Source organism: Fistularia commersonii, chromosome 16 (assembly GCF_037954325.1).
Source record: "Fistularia commersonii isolate RoL2024-O1a breed Wild chromosome 16, RoL_Fcom_v1.0, whole genome shotgun sequence".
Taxonomy (NCBI): Eukaryota; Metazoa; Chordata; class Actinopteri; order Syngnathiformes; family Fistulariidae; genus Fistularia; species Fistularia commersonii.
In genome coordinates this window covers 17604962-17628081 of record NC_141299.1, presented here as the reverse complement: position 1 = coordinate 17628081, position 23120 = coordinate 17604962, and the positions used below count along the sequence as shown (strand labels likewise).

The following is a 23120-nucleotide window of genomic DNA, read 5'->3' as shown; positions in this document are numbered from 1 at the left end:
TGTGATTATTCCCACGGCTGCACACACACACACACACACACACACACACACACACACACACACACGTATCCTTTGTAAAAATAAAAAATATAAATCCAAACTCAGTGGGCTCTTGACCTGGGAAGTCTAATCTGACCTACAGCTGTGTTATCATTTCGGCTTGACATTACAAGGACCAGTTCTAACAAAACATATCTGATTTCATAGCGTTTTATTCATAACTTAACATAAACTCACACATTTTCGTTCAATACCGGAGGAACAAAACATGACATTTCCAATGCTGCAAAACAGGAATAAACTCCCCTTCACAACAACATTTGACATTACAAGATTATGAAGAACGTATTTGCACACACGGATGAATAGGCAAGGAAATAAGAGAAAAGAAAGAAGAAAATAAAATCAGCATGCAAATAATAATTTTCAACACGTAAACATTTGACAGCGGAAAGCGTGTCGCTATTCGGTGACAGAGTGATGCCTCTTCTCTCCACATACGATCTTTGCAGCAACTCTTCTGACAGCTAGCGAGCAACTCCTCAACGGTTCCAACAAGTAAGTTGACAGCTTGTTTCTCAACACTTGCGCACAATCCAAGGCATTTATATCGAAAAGCGTTGATGAAAAGTGTGTTTTAAGCACCGCATTTCTTCGGAGGCGGCCGCCGTGAGATGTCGCTCCTTTTAAAGAGTGCGCCGAGTGTTTTGGAGTTGGAGCTGCTTGGTGTTAGCTAAACTTAGCTCGAATGCTAGCTCTCAGGTCCAGCCTCTCATTGACTTCTTTTGCAGGCTTTACACACTGCGAGCGGCTATTTTGCGGGTCAGGTGCTCTTAAAGTGTTTATATTGACCACGACGAAGCAAAAGCTGCTCCCGACGCGGACAAGTTAGCTTGAGATTAGCTTGTGTGCCTGTGTTTTGTCTGCACTCTCCTAGCGTTAGCCGCTCTGACAGGAGTCTGCCCTGCCCAGCTGCATCTCCGGGAAAAAAGGCGTTAATGACATTTCACACAAACGATTCATACTAACAACTGTTTAAAAGGACGCGTTGCAAATTAGAAATAACAATAAAAGGGTGGTGGTGGTGGTGAGGGGAGGCTTCTGGCTGGAGCTGCTCTGTGCAATAAGATGTGATTCAGGCCTGCAGAGAAATTTCTCCAAAGCAATGACACAACGCATCAAATAATGATGACACCTCCTTTTCTTCACTCTGACAACTGTCGAAAGTGTTTTCGGAGCATCTTTCAGTGCCAGCTCATCAAACTTTGGATCGGCGTCCTTGAGATTGTTATTACTTTAGTGATTGCACTTGATGCTTCGAGGATTTGTACAAGGTAAAGTTTGCATATGATAAAGCAAGTGGGCCAGTTTGAATTCTCCTTTTAATGCGCAAGCATCTCTGCGTTTTCACATCTCTAAATCGAAACAGTGTTTTAACAGGTCAGTGATAAGACTTCTTTTGGTTACCGGCAGAAGCGTAGGTGTGACTTCATCTCGAGCGAGCCTGTTTTGGTTTTGGGAAACTTGTCGTCGTCTTTGGAAACGATGACCTCACATTTTACAGCCCGTCACGGACAACGATGTGCGGCCCATTATTAACCCGCTTGACAACTCAAGAGACGAAGGAACATAAGGCGGTCCTTATGGACAGAATCTGAGAAGGGACAAAAGCACAAGAGGCGACAGATAACCCGACGTGACTGGACGGTAACCTGAAAACTAACTGAACTGGTTTCCAACACTGCAGTGACATCGGTAATTATCGTGTTAAAGATCCATCACATATCTTGTTAAATGTCAGGGCGCTAGAAAGCCACCGCCCGTTCAGCCTCTCCTGCGTCTTTAACATACAAACACCAACCTGAACTGATGGCTGTTGCACGAAGGCATTTACAGCATTGGTGTGTGTCTGTTACAAATGTCGCGTAAAATATAACACGCAAATTCACGCGTGGGTTGTTTGTGCTTCGCCGCCGACCGTGTTCTGTTTCCATAAAAGTGGCGGTCGGGCGCTGAGGGCCGCCGATGGGAACGGCGAGCTGGAAATGACGGAGTGCATTTTGACCTCATGTTTTCACTTTCCTCTGCAGCCAGAAAGGGAAACAAAAGGAACCTGCGCCACCTGGAACGAGTATTTATATTGTGGATTGGCGTCGATAAATGACTAATCCAGTTGTTCCAGGGGGCCTCTGGATTTTTATTATCATTATATCACGCTGATAACAAGAGAAGTGCATTCATTGCTTGTTTGGAGTTCACACGGTTTCAGATCATCAAGTTTTTATGCCAGCGCATTTGTGTTTATTGTCCTGTTAGGTAACGTCCAACATTAATGGCCACACCGGTCGGGTCGAGATAACCGCTCCGCTCGGACTCGGCTTTACCGAGACTGAAAGGAAGGACGGCGATCCGTTGTTGAAAAGGGAACTTGAGTCCGAGCAGGTGCAAAAAAAAAAACTAACTTGCGTGACTTGATGATGTGAAAAAGGAAGAGTGAAAACATGAGAAAATCACAAAAACACATTTCCTCATCGGTGTCGTAGACGAGGCAGAAGGCGACGTAAAGCTGGCGTAGCCGATCATTCAGTAGCTCACGTGACCATCTGAGGTGTGGTGGTTCCATTGAAATGGAATGGAAGTCATTGTTTACCGATTGCAAGATCCAGTGAAACTGGCTGAGGACTTCAGAAAATAAGAATCCGACTCTTGCTGAGATTTCGGCGTCTCGTATGCCGATCTGAGCGTCGGCAGCTTCCCCTCCGCTTGCAGCATTCATCGGCCGGCCGTCGCCGATCAAGAGCCTTTCGAGCCCACGTGAAAACGCGCGTCGAGTCGTCTCGCGTGCTCGGTTTGACGTCGGGTAATTTAATATCCACCGTTCCTTTGCGGGGAATGCAAAAAAAAAAAAATGGCTTATTGATAAGAAGCCACGCGTCCATTATTACTGTAAGTGTTTGTTCTGCTGACCTGCCAAATATTTGTGCTTCCAAGCGTCTGTTTCTGGAAATGTCTCATGGTTGATGTCCTGTACCTCTGTACTCCATATCACAATATATGTGATGCTACCAAAACTAGATATTATTATTATTGTAACCGTATGGTGTTGTGCCTCTTCAGTAAATGACCTTGTTTATTAAGATTTTCAAAATGTGTCCTTTTGCAAACGCATGTTTGCAAGTCACTGGGACAAACTTTGGCTCACATGTAGTCTAACAATTGATTAGTTTGATTGCATTCATTTATTGTCCAACTGCTTGAGCAGTGAACGAATGGATGGATGAATGAATTATAGAAAAATTAAAAAACTAAAGCGGAAAAACAACCAATTGTCAGTATGGCTCCAGTGTTTTGGGGAAGATTTCTCCTGTAAACTGGCCTTCCTTGTCACATTTGGTGTTTCAGATCCGAGCTCCTTCCGCTGGCCGCTTCTTCTCCAAATGAATAAGCGTTCCCTTGTCCGTTTCCCCCCCGACTGGCTTTAATTAAATAAGTGTGATTGGAGCACATGATCCTGTTGTTTCCCCGTGTCTCTTTGTGCTCGTGCAGGATTACAATTTGTCAGGACCGCCGTTGCGGAGCAGCCGATCACAAGTCATCGTCCCCGTCACAGCAAGACGCTTTTCTGAATTTATTTTTCATAAAGCTTCATTTCAAAAAAGGCACACTCTACGCTGCTCCGCTCTAAGCCAGTGATTCTGATTGAGTGTTATAGCCTTTACTTTGACACTTTATATTTTATTTGTATTTCTTATTCTCCCTCCTTCCTACTATTATCTATTATTGTTATGTTTTACTTTAAACTCTGGCACAACAATTTCCTTTGGGATAAATAAAGTTGTTCTTATTCTTATTATTCTTATTTCTCAAATGTTAATGTCAAGACTTTAATTAATTTTTTTTTTTGCATATTTTCAACTTACTTTATCTGACCGTACAGAAAGATTGCATCCTTGGCATAGATATCACGGTGGTCTCCTGAGTAATCATTTGTTGTTACAAATAATCCTTCCATCTGTGATGACATCTAGTTTAAAAAAAATAAATAAAAGAAGATAGAATTAAGGACTAAATTCCCGTCCAGTGGGATTGGCAGAATTATAGTTGACTTTTTTTAGGTTACAGTGACAAATCACGCACTGTAGCGCAAATGTGTCGAGATCAGATCATTTCATGACGATACATAACATAATTAACACTCACCGTGTCCTGAACAAATAGTTTTGTGCCTCTTGCGCCAGAGAGATGGCATGAAACCCAATGTCATAATCCTCACAAAGGGAGGATTATTTCACAGGGCCGCTGTATCGTATCGCAGTTTTTATTTTAATCAAGCCGTTCCTATTAAACCGGCAAGGGACTTTGACGAAGAAGCACCGGTTAACCTCAATAATTTAGTCATTCTGGAAAGTGATGAATTACTTTTTATGTATTTCCAGACCGGATCATCTGTTATGGTAGCTGTGGCTTGAATTATCCAGTATTTACAATTTGGTGAAAGCCTTTTCTTTGTGCACGCAGGCAGCTCTGCTTGGACCGCAGAGGGAGGGGGGCAGAGCTTAAACCCCGGTCTCCCCCGCTAGCCTTCGGGGGGAAATAAAAAGCCGACCATGGACGACGGCTCCTCGCTGCGCAAAGTCAGTAGCTCTACAGAGTCCGTGGCCACCATCACCAGCGAGGAGTTTGTTCTGGTCCAGCCCAGTGCCGCCGGCTCGCCGCAAGGCTCCGAGGGCAAACCCAGACTTAAGGTCAGCAGCGGCGGAGATTTTCATCCCATCCGTTCAGAACACAGAGAATTGCAATCATCTTTTCACTCGCCAGCTGGACAACGACTGTAGTTTTTGCACTGGCAGGTGTAAATTTGAGGTTTTTCGTCTGGTTGTAGATATTCTTTTGAGGCGATACATATATATGTATATATATATATATATATATATATACTGCTCAAAAAAATAAAGGGAACACTTGAACAACACAGTGTAACTCCAAGTCAATCACACTTGTGTGAAATCATAGTGTCCACTCAGGAAGCAACACAGATTCATTTGGACTTGTTTTAAGGACATTACATCAAAGTTGGATCAGCCTGGAGTTTGTTTTTACACTTTAATTTGGAGTGTGATTCCTAATCCAGACCTCCATGGGTTGATACAATTGATTTCCATTGATCATTTTTGTGCGATTTTGTTGTCAGCACATTCAACTGTGTAAAGAGCAAAGTATTTCATAAGAATATTTCATTCATTTAGATCTAGGATGTGTTTTTTAAGTGTTCCCTTTATTTTTTTGAGCAGTGTATATATATATATATATATATATATATATATATATGTGTGTGTGTGTGTGTGTGTGCCTGCCTTAAACCAGGACTGCGTGTTGAATAAATCAGTTTCATGTGACCGTGCCGCTTTAATAAGCTTGACTTATTATGGGAGGATGTTGCCAGCGAGTAAACCAAGACGGCTTAAGCGTTCTCTCTGTTTTATTCATCTCAGCAAAGCATTTAGTCTGTCCTAGAATTCCCTTTCTCTTTTTGCGGGTTGTTGTGAGCGGTTTCTCCGACCGTGTCGTATTTGCCATCGCTACTCAATCCCCTCCCTCGTACGTCCTCTGACCTGCAGATGTCTTGGAACGGCAGCGAGCAGCTGGAGAAAGCCATGGAGGAGCTGCTGGATGACGACGATGACGACGAAGTTAAGGTGGAGAAGAGCAGCGTGGAAAATATGGAGAAGCACGGCGTCCCGGCCGATCTGATCCCAAAGCCTCCTCCTCCAGGTATACAGAACATTCGATCGCGTCAAATAACCTTCTAGGCAGGTTATTACTCATTCACCTCAAGACACGCCGAGATGGAATTATTAACCACGTGATTCTACGTGTATAAAAGTACATGTTTTTATATATAAATATGTACATTTTTTTTTACTTGCGCCTCCTCGCCGGACCTGGATTTCGTGCTCTATCAGAGGCCGAGGCAGTTCAACCAAAGTCACAACCGCAACAAATCCCCCGACATAAGCGACGACCCAATATCTAATAAACCTTAGGTGGCTTTAAACCCGTACGAGTCACTTTGATTCATTTTATTACTTCTTTTATGGACATGAATTTGCAAATATTCTTTGCTCCTATTGCTCTCCTCACTGAACATCTCCATACATAATTGATGCTGGTTGCATTTACTAGAATAGGACTAATGGGTGGATGCTGATGCATTAGATATCTCCCCTTTCAAATGTTCAAATTACACTTTTGTTTTCATTGGCGGGGGGTTAATGCAAAACCAGTTGGTATTTAATAGATTTCCATAAGGAGAGTGAGAACCGCTGCGTTGGCGAAGAGGAAACGTCAGAATGAAAGCCCGCCTGCAGTGGAAGTTCAGCCCTCATTGTCCCTCTTCCTGTTTGCCAAGCGTGAACCAACCAGGTTCTTCTCAAGAAAAGCTCCTCTCTTCCTGCGCCTTTCTGTCGTTTTATGTTTTACCAGGTTTTCCTGCCCCTTTCCCCCCGTTCTTCCTTCCATTTTTCATCTCATTTTTTGACAAACGTGCGCATTTTGCTGACGCAAGGCCTTTAGCTGAGCACCAGACCCGCGGGGTCACGGCGGGATTACTTTTTTGTTCAAATCGGAAAATTATTTTTCATTTGTTTTTGAGTCAGGGCGGTGCTTGATTTGAATGAAACATACCGTAACTTGCGGACTATTGAGCGCACCTGAATATAAGCCGCACCGGCTAAAAAGAAACAAATAAATCTATGTGAACAGAGATTTACTTCTATATGTCTACATGGAACATATATGTGTCCACGTTGTCACACAACTTTTATTTTTACTTGTAATTAAATGCATACCAGTAATATCCGCAAGTACATACTGGAAATATATTTATTTTTTTCCAAGCAGTGCCTGTTACATGTCTGATGAAAGAGATGAATGATAAATAAGACAAAGAAAAGTCCATCCATCCATCTATTTTCTTTGTCCTACTCTCGCTAATCGCTATCTCGGCCTTCCTCCTGCGCACTAAAACGGTTAAAGTCGTCTTCTTCGCTGTCGTTCAAGCCGCAGCGTTCACAGTGTGGAAAAACAGTCGTGGGTTACAGTCCGGAAATGACGTTTAAAGAAACGCACCTTCCTCTTATTTGTGTGTCTGCAGAAGCATCGGTTTGTCCGGCGCCCGCCGGCCTGGAGGAGGGCAGCGTCCAGTTCAACAAGCTGTCCTACCTGGGATGCACGTCGGTCAAAGCGCCGCGCAACGAAAGCGAAGCTCAGACGGCGATGACCACGCTGCGAACCGCCAGCCTCGCTCAGATCCCCATCACACTTCACGTCCCCTGCGAACCCGACGGCTCTGTCAGGTCAGAGACGCCCATGACTAAGGTTGCATTTGGGACGTTTGGGAAGTCGACGTTAAGAAAAAACAAAAAGCAAAAAAATGGAAACCGTTTTGCAAAATCTTTTGGTGGCGAATATGTAGGTCTTCTTCTTTTCCTTTCAGGGTCTCCACAGTGAATCCACCTTCTCCATCTCACCCTGTTCTCCAGATCCTCCTCTCTCACACCAACTACCTTCATATCTTCTCTCACAACGTCCATCCATCTTCTCTCTGGTCTTCCTCTAGACATCCGATTCCAGCGTCCGTCTACCAATATATTCACCATCCCTCCTCTGTCCATGACCCAACCATCTCTGACCTTCTCTCCAAAACATGTGCTGTTCCTCTGATGGACTCATTCCTGATCCTCTCCATCCTGGTCACTCCCAAAGAGAACCTCAGCATCTTCATCCCTGCAACCTCCAGCTCTGCCTGCTGTCTTTTGGTCATTGGAACAGTTTCTAGTCCAAACATCATCTCTGGTCTCACCACTGTCTTGTCCACCTTGCAGAGCCTCATCTACTGAATTTAATCTCCTTCCTCTTCACCTTCAGGGTCTCCACAGCAGATCCACCTTCTCCATCTCGGCCTATTCTCTGGATCCTCCTCTCTCACACCAACTACCTCCATATCCTCTCTCACGAGATCCATCCATCTTCTCTTTGGTCTTCCTCTAGACCTCCAGTTCCAGCATATTCACTGTCCATGACCCGACCATCTCATTCTCAAAACATCTAACGGATGGACTCCTTCCTGATCCTCTCCATCCTGGTGACTCCCAAAGAGAACCTCAGCATCTTCATCTCTGCCACCTCCAGCTCTGCCTCCCGTCTTCTGGTCATTGTCAGTGTTTGTAGATCATCTCACCAGCATCTCCTCCACCTTTCCTTTCCTTCTGGCTGATGTTCTTCTATCTCTTGGTACCCCTGACACTTTCCTCCACCCATTCCAACCTGCTCGAACCCGTCTCTTCAGCTCTTCTCCACACTCTCCTACGCTCTGGACTGTTGACCCTAAATACCTGAAATCCTCCAACTTCTCGATCTCCTCCCTGTAGCCTCAGGGTTCCTCTTGGGTTCCTCTCATTCACACACACACACACACACACACATACTTTCTGTCTGGTAGTTGTGACGTACTGATATTAGCGGTGTGATGGACTTGTGTTAGCTCATCAGGAAACTGTTAGATTGCATCGAAGGGAAAAAGTGCAAAAGGCCGCAAGTCTAAACGTTGCATTATTTGCATTATTTCCCCTTGAAATGATGCATTTTCTAACATTGGCTGATCCGGTCAGGCAAACTGATGTTAAGGGATAAAAACGAAGTGGGCTTTTAATTGTTCCCCCTTTGATTGATGGTAATCTCATCACAGAGCATAATCCCCCCCATGTGAAATCCTCTAACCCTCTCCAGGATCGTGGACCAGGCCACCGGCACGGAGATCGCCTCCTTCCCCATTTACAAGGTTCTGTTCTGCGCTCGTGGACGGGAAGGTTCTGCCGATAGCGACTGCTTCTGTTTCACCGAGAGTTACCGGAGCTCGGAGGACTTCCATATTCACGTCTTCTCCTGCCACATCAAGGAAGCGGTGAGTTATCACAGGGCGTGAGCCAACTCCGTTCATCCTGCGTGCGATGATCAACGTGAAGATGTTTTTAATGGAATTAGAAGCGGATTTATTTATTTTTTTTTTTAATGTGTGTTTTTTACTTTTGTGTTCATGAAAATACAGCGATCCCTCGCTAGAACGCGGTTTACTTTTCACGGTTTCGCTACTTCACGGATTTGCATGGTACATTGTGTTCTGCATTCTGATTGGCTAAAAAGTCACTCCGCTTCTTCTCTACCTGTGCGTCAATAACGTCGCAGTTTAATATGTACACGAACGTAAAACAGCTTGACAAATTTACATGACGTACGTGCAAATTCTCTTGCGATTTCGAGTTTCTCTAAAACCCATAATGTTGACAAAATGCTCTGGAGCCACAAAAGGGCCCAAAAGGCAGCGGAAGATGCTATCTATGGCAGATAAAGTTAAACTCCTGGACATGCTAAGGGAAGCTAAAAGCTATGCGGCTGTAGGTCGGCATTACGGAATGAATGAATCTTCCCTTCGTTCCATAAAGAAGGAAGAAAAAAACATAAGGACGACAGCAGCGATGTATAATAGAGTATTTAATTGTGAATGGATGGAGAAAAGTGTCAGGGGTACCAAGAGATAGAAGACTATCGGCCAGAATAAAAGGAAAGGTGTACAAGACTGTGGGGAGACCAGCGATGATGTTTGGACTAGAAACTGTTCCAATGACCAAAAGACAGCAGGCAGAACTAGAGGTTGCAGAGATGAAGATGCTGAGGTTCTCTTTGGGAGTGACCAGGATGGAGAGGATCAGGAATGAGTCTATCAGAGGAACGGCACATGTTAGATGTTTTGGAGAGAAGGTCAGAGAAGCCAGACTGAGATGGTTGGGTCATGGACAGAGGAGGGATAGAGAATATATTGGTAGACGGATGCTGGAATTGGAGCTGCCAGGCAAGAGGTCTGGAGGAAGACCAAAGAGAAGATTTATGGATGTAGTGAGAGAAGATATGAAGGTAGTTGGTGTGAGAGAGGAGGATCCAGAGAATAGGGTTGGATGGAGAAAGTTGACTCGCTGTGGTGACACCTGAAGGGAAAAGCCGAAAGAAGAAGAAGAATCTGTCACAGGGGTGCAGGACATGTATGACCGAGACAAAGTGATGATTGAGATGTTTTGGACATGAACAAAGGAGTGTTCATGTCCAAACCCTGGTGAAGATCTGGGTAGAAGGTTGCTGAAGGTGAAGCTGCCAGGCATGAGGTCTGGAGGAAGACCAAAGAGAAGATTTATGGACGTAGTGAGAGAAGATATGAAGGTTGTTGGTGTGAGAGAGGAGGATCCAGAGAACAGGGTTAGATGGAGAAAGTGGACTCGCTGTGGCGACACCTGAAGGGAAAAACCGAAAGAAGAAGAAGAAGAAGAAGAAGAATTGTATAATAATTGTAAAAAATAATAAAGGTTTCTCCTTGACGGATTTTGCCTATCATGGGTTCTTTTTGGAACGTAACCCCCGCGAAAAACAAGGGGTTACTGTCCACATATATTCCATTCAAAGCTACTGTGCTGCTCATTAATAGTCGCGTTTAACGCGAGAGACTCATTTTCCGGTGCTGCTCGCCCAATAACGCAAACCAGACGCGGCGTAGACGGTTACAGATCACAACGGTTTGCGGCTTCAGGAGCTCGACGTTCTCCCTGCAGTTTGTAAACACCCGGCCAGCCAAGACAGGCCCGAGTTCATTAGCAAGTGCTTTTAGCTGCTTCCTGCCTCGTTGGACGTGCGGCACAACCGTGGGATTCTGGGACTCCACTCTGCACAGGCTCTTGCCAGAGCGCTTGAAAAAGCAGCTTGAAACATTTCTGTGTGTTTGTACACAGAATAGTGAGAGGCTTCCTGCTGCCCGAGAAGTAATTCCACCGATGCACCAGCTGAGGACAGTGTTGCCTTCCGATACGTTCTGTCGCCGTTGGATCCCGTCGCTCGCTTGACTGCCGTTGTTCAACTTTCACATTTCTGAGATAAAACTGCATTATTTCCTAATTTCTCTGTCTTCTCTGCCGTCTCTCCTCTCCTTCCCTTCCAGGTCAGTCGCATTTTGTATAGTTTCTCCACAGCCTTTCGGCGTTCTTCCCGCCCAGCGGACATCAGGGACACGTCGCTGTCGGGTCCCCCGGACAGCGACCTCTACACTTTCAACGTCTCGCTGGAGATCAAGGAGGATGATGGCAAAGGCAACTACAGGTAGCCGTCACGCAAATACTGCTGCGCGTTCATTAAATTCAATGGGAAAAGTAATAATTTCACAATGTGCACCAATGATGGTTCTTGCTGCATAATGAAATATCACAAAAAGACGCATGGTGTGAAATTGAATTGAATTTTAATCTACATTTTTGTTTAATATCCCGCAGTTATTTGTATGATCTCTTGCCTCTGTGATATTTACATCACATTACATTACAGTTATTCAGCAGATGCTTTTATCCAAAGCGACTCCCAAAAATTGCAATTCTATAACAGAAGATCCAAAGTGCCAGTAGTTGTTATTCAGAAGTCACCACTCCACCAAATAGCCCTCAGAAAGCCACATTTATTTTTTTTGGCCTTCTATTTTTGATTTTATTCACTTTCATTTTTTTATTTATTTATTTTATTTATTTATATTTATTCTATTTTATTTATTTATTATTACACTGCAGAGAGTCCACCGCAGTGGAGGATCTGTCCCAGATTGTGACACTTTGTAATATTTTTTTTCCTGTTGATTTTATTACACATGCCATCCGAACCCCATCGGAGCGCTATTTCCACGCACCATCACATGCACGCTCGTACACGTTCTGTCTTTCCTTTTTACAGTCCAGTCCCAAAGGACAGAGACAAGTTCTACTTCAAGTTGCGGCAGAGCATCCAGAAGAAAGTTGTGGTTTCAGTGCAGCAGACGTGCAACAGTGAGCTGGGCATTGAAAGGTGAGGCGAAGGGATCGGCCAACGGCTGAATGAAATCCCTCCGCTACCCAAAAACCTTGTTTGCTTAGTGAGATTAACGTTTCGATGTTGAATTTGCAGTCCCTGCCCTGCTCCTTAATCTCAGGAATAACATCCCAAGGAAGTCGGGACAAAAAATAAAGCGGTGTATGTGCGACGTACAGAGGTTCGAGATCCGTGTTGCGGATGTGCCTTTCGCTGATGCGGCAGTTCAGATTTAAAAGTCTGAAAAAGTGTCTTTTAAAAAAAAAAAAGTTTACACCGGGGTATTTTATTGTACTGTAACAAGGGATTTTACTTCCTTTATTTCACATCGTGGAAAATAGAACCACCCAAGTCACTCAAACGGATCCCAATCTCAATATTGTGCAGACGTTTTTGGTTTATTCGTGTCCAACTGGCTGCCGGCTCACCTTCTTTAAATGTTTACGTGCTCCAGCTCTGGAGAAGCCGCTCCTCCTCAGCGTTTCTTCCCTGGTCTCTCACAGCACCACCTCTGACCGCCGTCAGATGTGGACCAAAGTTTGTTGACCTCATTTGTTCTTCCTAGCGTCAGATGGAAGACCCTTAGTGGGTTCTGAAGTGATCCTTTGTGAGTTAGTCATGGTTAAAAAAAGAATCATCTGGAGGAGGAATTGAGTTGCGACGAAAGCACTTGTTAAAAAAAAAAACGCAGAAGAGATCAATCCCGAAGCGTTAAAATAGATGAAGACGAATGAAGATCGCTGTCAATGAAATTTGTCTAACCAAGACAGTCCTAATGGACTCATGAACACTCCATTATTTTGATTATGTAAGGGGTGCAGTACTCACAGGGGCCACATGACGGCGCTGTAGATTAACGCTGGGGAAGTCGACTGTGCCCCGAAGAGGTACGAGATCTTTAGCACCAACTCAGGAACAAGCCTGATTGAGATTCCAAGGTGGGCTTCATGCACTTCCTGTTGATGGGAAGGGTAGCCTGAGCGCCCTGAGGCATACACTGTGTATCGCCGTACTTTATCCTGCACCCCGGCACTTGTAGTGCTTGGAACTCGTGTTTTTTTTATAGCTTGTTTAGATGTACTTGAAAAAAAAAAGTCCAACTTTCTCAGGTGAACCACGTTTAGCATGAACGTGCTACCGCGCCATCACTGGTGGCGACAATATGAGCGTTCACTCAGATTGAATCGATAGTGGACCGTTTCTCGAATACCTTGATACTGTTCTGCAAACAGTCACGAGACACGCGCTCGACACTGGAAAATATGACTCTGCACCTTTCTAGATCTTTTTCACTCCAATTTATTTATTCATATGATAAACGGATGCAAAAATCGGTGTATTTTTATCTAAAAAAAAATTGCTCTGAGGGTGACTCAGCACTGACGTAGCATTTTCCAGTCAGTCCCTCCATTTTGGTTCTTCTTGTGTTGATCTGGGTCCCGTGACCTCTTCACGCCTTGAAGAGCAGAATGCATTCAGTGTCAAGAATAATGACCGTTCTTCTGACTTATGACGGGTTTTCACAGATCTTTTTCTTTTTCCCGTCACTTAAACGGACTAAATCTTGTTTGCGACTGTCAAAGCCAGAGCTCCACAACACAGATGTGTGTTTACCTGCTCCTAGGTGTTTCGGGATGCTGCTGAGTCCAGGACAGAAGGTGTGCAACAGTGACATGCATCTACTAGACATGGTGAGCAGAATGTTGGATGGTGTACGTGTTTCTTTTTGTGGTTAATTTTTTTTTTTGAATAGCTGGCTTCACGGATTTAAGACTTAGATGAGGTTTTGAGTCATGTAAGAATATGCATTTATTGCAAAAGAACAAAATAATGAGCGGATTAATACCTGAACAGGAGTCAATGGGGAAGAGCTCTGATGGGAAGGCCTATGTGATCACTGGAACTTGGAACCCAAACATTGCAGCTTTCCAACTTCTGAACGAAGACACACCCAAAGGTGAGACTGAAGGCATTTTTGAACTCGAGGCCTTAGACCTGACACACTTCATTACCCTTGTTTGGGTTTCAGACAGCAATTTCGCAAGCACAAATTCTTTTTTTATTACACCCTACATCTTAATATTTAATTTTGCTTTTTTGGAGGGGGGGGGGTAAATATGCCAAATGTCTTATCACATGACATAACATAAAGCATATGACAGGGTGCCAAGAGAGGAGCTCTGGTATTGTATGAGGAAGTCTGGAGTGGCAGAGAAGTATGTTAGACGGGTGCAGGACATGTATGCTCGCTGTGAGACACTGGTACGGTGTGGTGTAGGGGTGACAGAGAAGTCCAAGGTGGAGGTTGGACTCCATCAGGGATCAGCTCTGAGCCCCTTCTTGTTCGCAATGGTGATGGACAGGCTGACAGATGAGGTGAGACAGGAATCTCCATGGACCATGATGTTTGCGAATGACATTGTGATCTGTAGTGAGAGCAGAAAACAGGTAGAGGAACATCTAGAGAGGTGGAGGTATGCTCTGGAAAGGAGAGGAATGAAAGTTAGTTGCAGCAAGACAGAATATATATGTGTGTGAATGAGAGGAACTCGGGTGGAACGGTGAGGCTACAGGGAGTGGAGATCAAGAAGCTGGAGGATTTCAGGTACTTTGGGTCAACAGTCCAGAGCGTAGGAGAGTGTGGAAAAGAGGTGAAGAGACGGTCCAAGCAGGTTGGAATGGGTGGAGGAAAGTGTCAGGGGTACCAAGAGATAGAAGACTATCGGCCAGAATAAAAGGAAAGGTGTACAAGACAGTGGTGAGACCAGCGATGATGTTTGGACTAGAAACTGTTACAGTGACCAAAAGACAGCAGGCAAAAACATACTCACTAACCAACGGACCACAGCAAGGTGCAACATGAATCTGGACTGAAACCTGTTTTATCAAAGTCCAAAAATTGGTACGTTGTTCTAGAGTAATGTCAGAAGGGTTTTTCAAACCTTGGAAGGAACAAGTTATTTAACCCTTTGCATTTGACAGCAGGTAAAACCGTCCAGTAACAGTCCACATCACCATCATAATCGGCTACCTTCAAACTGAAATTACTATTTTCAGCTCACAAACTCTCAACTTTGAGGTTAATAAATTGTGTATCGATATTATTTATTCTTGGTCTCATTCAAAACGATTTCCCCTATATTCACAATTTTCAACAGTAATCGTCCGTTGGCCATGTTGCGCTAATAGCACAGTGGTGTCAAACTCATATGGATGCAGGGCCACATACGGCCTCGCTTGATGTCAAGTGGGCCGGACCACTAAAATCATAGCGTATTTACCCAGAAGCAACACTAAGTCCAAATTTTCACCGTTCTATAGCAATGTCCACATTCATATCTATAATCGTATTTATAACAATGTTTACACTCTTCTACCAGCACATATCCCAATGCACTGCGGATAGCAAAGTAGGAATTTCGTTGTACAGTGAAACTGGTTTCTACACCGTGCATGTGACAATAAACACTTTGAATCTTGACATTTTTCCCTTGTTTTAGTGCAAAGGAGAACAGGTAAACTATACTACTAATCTCATACTACTAACTGTTCATTTAAAAAATATATGACGAATAACCTGAGATTCTTTAAGAAAAGTAAGTGCAACAACACAATTCCTCAGTTCTGACTTCTCAGTTCTCCGTGCATTTTGTTGTATTTTTCGCCATGGCGAGTCTCATAGTGACACAGAAACTTGCAGCATACGGGTTTCTTAAAAACCTCAACAAACAAATACAAAGTGGTCCATTGCTTTTTTTTTTTTTTTTTTTTTGCAAAACCCTTTATTTTTTTTTTTTACAACGACATCTTGCTGATGAGGCTGTCGAGACCAACGGAAAAGCAGGTTCATTTCTAACAATAAGACAAATAGCAGACCATATAGGAACCGCATTTTTACATAAAAAAGTAGTCATGATTTTTTTGTATTTTTTTTCAAATAATAGATTTATTTCATGTGCTGGAGTGGACTACCTGGCGGGCCGGTTCTGGCCGTACGTTTGTCACCCCTGAAATAAGGGGTTTGTATAATGTGCTTTTAAAAAAATAAATGATTGGACTGTTCTCACAAAGATTGTAACAGTATAAAGGTAATTATTCTGTTTGGAGAAAGAGAGGCTTTGCTTTGCTGAGTTGTAACGGCAGCACATGAAGTATGGAGGTCGAGATCTTGCCTCACTGAATCCATTACACCAAACAAGTTAGAGGACGGGGCAACTTGCTGACTCGATGGAGTGGAGATGTTGAGTTGAGCGCAGATGGCAGGTCTGTCAAAGCAGTCCACCTCATGAGATGGCAGGTAATGGAATGGCCAGCAAACTTCAACACACACACACACACACACACACACACACTCACTGGCTCACGTGTGCACTCACTGTGTTTCTATTTTCCATGAGTGTATTGCATTGCCGAAACAGTATTTGACAATATTAACCTTAGCTAGACCTCACGCCAAGTGTTTCCTAACTATCTTTCGGGATTCCTTTTGGTGAAAATTATACTAGTACAGGACTAGTTCTCTCCACCAGACAAGGACTAACAAACACTAACAGGAACTGTCAACCAAGGAACCTAGAGATTTCAATTGTGCATAATTATCTGTAACTATATATTTACTATCGCGATGTGATTTCGGCCGGAGCCGAATGCTCGACTGTGTCCATTTACTGGATATTGTGGCCTCATTTTTTTGTGCAGTGTCTGCCATCCATCTGCAACCCAATCTGTGACGCACACGCACTCCAACACATTTGTTTAGAGAGAAAATGGTTTGGTCATTCACTCGTATACACAGCGCGTGCCCAAAAATATCCTGCGTGACTTTTTTTCCCCTCTGATTATGGTCTAAAACCCCTTCACAGGACCACAGAAATAAAAGAAAATGATGAAAAACAAACATTAATCTTGCAGAATAACTCCTCTTGTCCCGAGCAACTTGAGTTGCTTCTGTGTTTGAACTTTCAGCAAAGTCCCTCACTGCAGTGTGAAAAAAATTAAACATTTAAATCTTGTAGAATAGCTTTCATATACTGAGTTCTGTCTAGAAGTTGAATATTGCAGAAGGTGTACATATTGAATTAGCCTGTATTTTTCTGTATTTTTTGCAGTGTATGTATATATGTGTATGTATGTATGTATATATATATTTAGTAATAACAGTAATAATTCAACAATTTTCTTTGCCCTGAGTCTCATCTGCATGGAGCTGTGGTGGCTGTGCAAAGGAAAAAAAAAACAAACCTGAATTCCCACTCGTGTCAATCACAATTTGAATTTTACCACTAATCAATGGATTTTTCATTTCACTGTTGGAGGAAAGCGTGGGGAATAATACGACGTATCAAAGTGCAGTTAAAGTCAGCAAACCCCGAAATGACGGCGTTGAATCGTTATACGACAGTCTGGCTAGAATCAGTTGGTATCTCATCTAACACGTTGCTGTTTTTTCCTTTGTCTCCCCTCCTGGTTGCAGATAAGCAGGTCTACATGACGGTCGCGGTGGATTTGGTCGTGACGGAAGTGCTGGAGCCGGTTCGCTTCCTGCTGGAAACTTTGGTCAGGGTTTATCCATCAAATGAACGTTTCTGGTACTTCAGCCGGAAGACCTTCAGCGAGACCTTCTACCTCAAACTCAGACAGGTGGGCTTGCTGTGACAATCCTTTACATGCCATTTGCTTAGGCTAGTGATTTAGATATTTGGCGAAATAGGAGTCTGGCTGGGATTTACTGTGAACTGAACAAAGTGTTGTGGTGCATGATTTATACGCGCTGTATAAGATAGTCCGGTGACAGCTTGCCGGCTAATAATGTGTTCCTTTTGCATGCCAAAGACAAGATGTGAAATGGTTTTAATGGAGTGTAACGTTTCACTAAACATTAGCCCAGCGATGCTAATTCTTGGTACCGATGTGAAACAGGAGATACCGCTTGCACAGAAAGTCAACCGACACCCTCCTGCACTTGTTGATAAAGGACTTCAGCTAAATTTCAATTGATTTTGCACTTGTCCTCCAAAACACTACCCAAAGGCCAGCAGAGGGGGGGGAAGTGGCCGGGCCGAACGGTAGAGGCGCCGAGTGGAGGATGAGGTCAGAGCAGAACGCTTGATGGCGAGTCGGTGTGTCAGCGGCCGGTCAAATGGCCTTCTCGGGACAGCCGGTCTTTGCAGGAGCTCCAAACCTGAAAGTCGGACGTGTCATGGATTGACACTGATTTATCCGTCGCCCTCTGAGGCGCTCCCGTATTTGCTCGGGCTTTTGACGCTCAGCACATTATCCTCTCAAATACCACTTCTTTTGATAGATTAATGCAACGGTACAAATGTCAAATTTCGGGGTTTATCGCGGCGTTCATATCGGCGCTGACCTCGTCTTCGCTGGTCTTTCCAGTAACATGAAGTGAAAATACAAACTGTCAACAGATGAACTGTTCAACATTTCAGTGCTCAGTCAGTCAGGGCGATATTTATTTCGCTGATCAGACCAAACGAACGCTACCCTTAATGCGTGCTGGCAAACGTCACGCCGCCGACATGTTTCCCCCTCGCAGTGCATCTGATTTGATGTGCTGGAGAAGGTGAAGGCGGCACATCTTCTTACCTCCGAATGACACTCCGACACCGAGCATGCTTGCAGGTGTTTAAGGGTAAAACAAACAAACAAGCCCAAAAAACAAAACCTAGTCAAGCTGCGGTCTTCCTCGCCGCCCGTCAGAAACAGGATCTGCTTTAATCAGCTGGCGGGTTGCAGGGACGCTTCGGATTGTAGAGAGGTAATAAGAGGCTCTGTCTCATTATTGGCGTGTGGGTAATTAACAAGTCCGGCCTTACTCGTCCGCCTGATTGCCTCTGCACTTATCTACTCAGTAAATGCCAGAGTGTTGGACTGGTACTGTGGTTAAGAGCTAATTATGAGATAATATTGTGGGGTTTTTTTTTTTGGTGGCAGATGCACTTGTAAAATATGATGTCTTATTGTGTTCTTTTGCCTGAAGCAGTCATTAGTTAGATCAAGTACCAGGAAGTCATCTTTTTTTTGAAAAAAAAAAAACAAACAAAACTTTGCTGTAAGAGTGAATAGATAAGCCACGCAGAAGTCTAACTCAATTACAATTTTCTCTGCAGCTTGAAATATGTACAATACCTGTTAGAGCAAACGGGCGGCTCAAAAGTTGCCTCAACCGCTTAAAAAAAAAAAAAAAAACACAACGCGCCTCTTGCTATGAGTTGATTTGATATCGCTGTCCGAGGTCCTCTCACCAATTTGACCAAAACATGAGTATGTAGGTGAACGGCTTCTTTCCGAGCTACGGCCCTGGAAAGCAAAAAGCCTTTTCCCTTCCTGCAGGGCCCGACAGCTGTAGTCCGCCGTCTTTTTTTGCGAGTGGCAGGAAGATGAACAGTTGGCGACTCGGGGAGCAGGATGGGATGGATTTTTGATGATGTTGCGCGCTCGCCGCAGGCATGATGACGACTGGAATGCTTCCAAACTTTGCCGCCGGGTCCCGATGATATTCTGCGGCGCGTCGAGCATCCTGAGCTCCTCACCGTCAGCTGTTCTCCCATGTGTTACATCACCACATTTGCATTTGGCTTCTTCGCTCTTTAGGTGTGGCCTCGTTCACTCACTTACATCTTACCGTTTTCCAGTCGCGGATTTAAAACTGGAGGGAAAGCTGAACAGTCGTAGCGGGGTCTTACTGGAGTCATCCCGTTCGTCAAGAGTCAGCTGGTAGTCTTACAGTCTTAGCGCAGTCTTTTCCTAGTCTTGGTGCTTAGGACAGTATCAAACATGTTTGCTGTTATCCCAAGTCTTTGCGTTCCGTCAACGTAAAGACTGAATCTACAACCAATAGATGAGCTCTGAGTGTCTTTTCAAACCCTTTGCATGGTCTTTAGATGCCAGATCGTTTGTTCCAGACTAGACTGAGACTTAAAACTCTATAAACTCGTCTTTAGATGTGAGCTGGTGCGAGATGACAGTTCTACAAGAGTCCGTTCAAAATCTTTTCGAGGTGTTAAGGTGTAAGCGGCACACAGGATTGATCGGGAGCTTGACAACAAGTCCGTCTCCAAACCACGATGTGACACCGGAATCAACAAAACCGAAAAAACGCAGAAGTGATTATTTGTAATAACAGATATCCTTCAAGTTATTTTAAAGCCAGTAAACCGCAATCGGTAACGCCATTTCTTACTTAACGTCCGCAGTTGTGTAACCTCTGTAAGCATCCCGACGCCTCTTTGGCGAACGACTTTGTCACAATTTGGTCAGTGTTGCCGACATATCTAAGAAAAACAGCACAAGCAAAGCAAAGCCGGCTCTTAATTTCTCTAAAAATGGCCAGAATTGATATTCTTCGAAGTCATGGCGGACTTGAGATAGTCATTAGATGGTGTGCGTGTGGGCAGATCAATTCTGCATCAAAGCTCATCGATCAATTCCACCATGTGGAGGAGAGAAGCTACAGCGCCACGGTAATTGAACGGACCAGAAATAAACATCGCTAGCTTTCGACAGCCAAGGTCAGAGCCGCGGTTGTGTTCGTCCTCTTGAGCATTTCTTGGGTCTATTTAAATCTTTGACTTTTTGCTTTGATGAGTATAACTCGAATCAGGCGGTGTCTTGATTTTCAACCTCTCCAATTATGTTTGAAAAGAACAAAAAAAAAAAAAAAAAGAAGACTCTCAACACCACAAACTCCAGTGTGAACCGAGGACGTGCTCTGCCGCAATACATCGAGCAATGCAATTTTAACGATAAATATTTCTATTTGACTAAAGCAACCAGCTCCAAATAGTATCATGTTAAGCCCCATCCTTTTAATTGTGTTTTCAGTTGCTAGTTAGTGTGTAATAATTGTATAGCCGTAGTTAACGCTCAATTGGAAGTGTGTTTGTATGTCAACAGAAGTTGGTGTTCCCAGTTAAGAAGTCTTTTCAATTCCAAAAAGGGTCTCTCTTCTCCTATTCTCAGTTTTAAGACATTATTTTGACCGCCGGGGGAGAGATGGACCTGTATTCTCTGTCACTTTGCAGGAATTTGTTTTGCTTTTTCAGGACCACATAACATTTTCAGAAGCCTTGGTTTTGTGTAAAAGTCATAGGTTGGGGAACTGGTGGCAGTCAATTTAATATCCTCTAAAGCAGACCTGGGCCCATTTTGCTTTTTTATCCAGCCGCCAAACTATTTTCTTTGAATATTTTAACAAGTATTTTCTATCCATTTTGAATTTAGTTTTTTTTTTTCCCTTTGTTCAATTTTGTATGGATAAGAATAAGAATAAGAGCAACTTTATTTATCCCGAAGGAAACTGTTGTGCCAGTGTTTCAAGTAAAACATAACAATAATAGATAATAGGAAATAGGAAATTGTATAAACAGTAAAAAAATGATGATGACATCCAAAATAATGTCAGTACAGTTATATGATCATTAATGATTTTAAAGTTGAAATAAATGCTAAAGAAATATAAATATTCAAATTGCTATTTGCATTTTGTTCAGTTCACATGATACCTAGTTGGCTTGTGCATAAAAATTAAATAACAAATGACAAATAATTGCCAACCCCTGCTCTAAAGCAACGTAAACCAAACACTGTGTGTGTGTGCGCGCGCGCGTGTGTGTGTGTGTGTGTGTGTGTGTGTGTGTGTGTGTGTGTGTGTGTGTGTGTGTGTGTGTGTGTGTGTGTGTGTGTGTGTGTGTGTGTGTGCGTGCAGCAAGCCCCAGATAGGATGGGCCAGAGTGATGCTGTGTACGAGGTGGTGAGTCTGAAGCGCGAGGCAGAGCGAACCAATGAGGAGAGAGAACGCCTGGCCTCGCCCACAGAGGAGGAGGAGGCCGAGGAAGGTAAGGACCGGACATTCTCGCTCTCGCACAAATGTTTAGATTCAGTTCCTTTATTTAGGCCAACAATTGACACTAAGTTGTCATCATATCTGAGAACAAGCCCCAGTCTGGACCTCTGTTTATCTCAATGACTGTCATCGGAGTGCTTTCATTTCAAACAAACACACAACGGCATGATTCCTCCTCAAAGTCTCGCTCGTTTGGAAACATATTAACTCTCATTACGTCGCGATGTTTGTCCAATGCAACATGCAGGATCTTCAGAAAAGCACGAGGTTGTGTAGATGAACTCGGTCCATGAAACCAACGGCCGTCTTTCTCGGAATGAACATATCATTTATATAAGATGGTATGTCCAGATGCTCAGTCTGAAATACAGCCTTACCGACATATATATTTATGTATATATGTTTTTTTGGCCTAACGTCTTGCCACATGAACACATGCTCGGTATTCATTGGCCGACATGAATCAAGAGTGAAGTTTAATTTAGTTTAGGCACATAAATACCGGTAAGGATGGCTGCGGGTGTATAACTGGATTTTTATATGTGACAAGAGCAGAAAAAGAGTGTGTGTTTTTAGCACATATGTGCCATAGGTTCACATGTTCTGTGGTGTATTGCAATTTCTGAGGTAGACATTATGAGGTAGACACAACAGTGTTGTTCTGGTGGATTTATATATGTCTATATAAGGGGGTTTGCAAGCTAGCAGATTTCCTTATGTGAGCGATTTGGTATCTACATAGCATTGCTGTTTCAAGCACACACACACACATTCCCACCTCACTCCTTGTCAGAATGAACAGCTTTTTGGAAATAAATTGGAAAAAAAAGGCATTTTAACTATGCGTTCCAAAAAACAAAATCTTGATTATATCGGCATTTTCTTCAGCTGTTAGAAATGACTTGAATGCCAAATTGAACTTTTTTTTTTTTTTTTTTGGAGAGAGATAAATAAACTGAACTATGTCCAGTTTATTTATTTGTTTATTTTATTTTTCATTTTTTCCAGAGTCCCATTAAGCAAAAAATAGGGGCGGTAAATAAAGGACACGGTGTGTGAAGCTACAACCGAATCCGATTTATGGCAGTCGTCCATGTCAAATTCACTGAAACAAAGAACTCCCTCCCAAATAAAATCACTAACAATGTTTTGCAGCGAGAGCAGAGCGCAGCAGACTAACGGTTTCCAAACATGACCCACTTTCAGCCTGTTAATATAAACAGCAGTGTCTCTCCTACCTGATCACTTGCAGAGTTGTCTGCATGTCATGGATCAGGCCTTCCGCCTCCACTGCTTATCACTTCTCTCTGCCTGATGTCCTTTTTGCTTTTAC

At 43.5% G+C, this 23120-nt stretch overlaps 1 protein-coding gene across 3 annotated transcripts in view; it reads left to right on the top strand.

Annotated features, from left to right (window-relative positions):
* Window positions 1-471: 471 nt before the first annotated feature.
* The window catches only part of rabgap1l (RAB GTPase activating protein 1-like), a 122259-nt gene continuing 99610 nt past the window's right edge, over window positions 472-23120 (top strand). For 2 of the 3 annotated variants that reach the window (XR_015107311.1, XM_086162396.1), the window contains exons 1-11: window positions 516-558; window positions 4519-4745; window positions 5619-5772; window positions 7154-7355; window positions 8788-8962; window positions 11039-11196; window positions 11815-11925; window positions 13553-13619; window positions 13783-13885; window positions 17402-17568; window positions 21650-21779. Coding sequence is in view for 2 of the 3 variants with exons in the window: in XM_086162396.1 (XP_086018522.1) it covers window positions 4608-4745; window positions 5619-5772; window positions 7154-7355; window positions 8788-8962; window positions 11039-11196; window positions 11815-11925; window positions 13553-13619; window positions 13783-13885; window positions 17402-17568; window positions 21650-21779 (1405 nt within the window). In the remaining variant the exon portion in view is untranslated. Of the gene's footprint in view, window positions 559-4518; window positions 4746-5618; window positions 5773-7153; window positions 7356-8787; window positions 8963-11038; window positions 11197-11814; window positions 11926-13552; window positions 13620-13782; window positions 13886-17401; window positions 17569-21649; window positions 21780-23120 lie in introns of all 3 variants that reach the window. The other variant, XM_086162397.1, reaches the window with a different exon arrangement.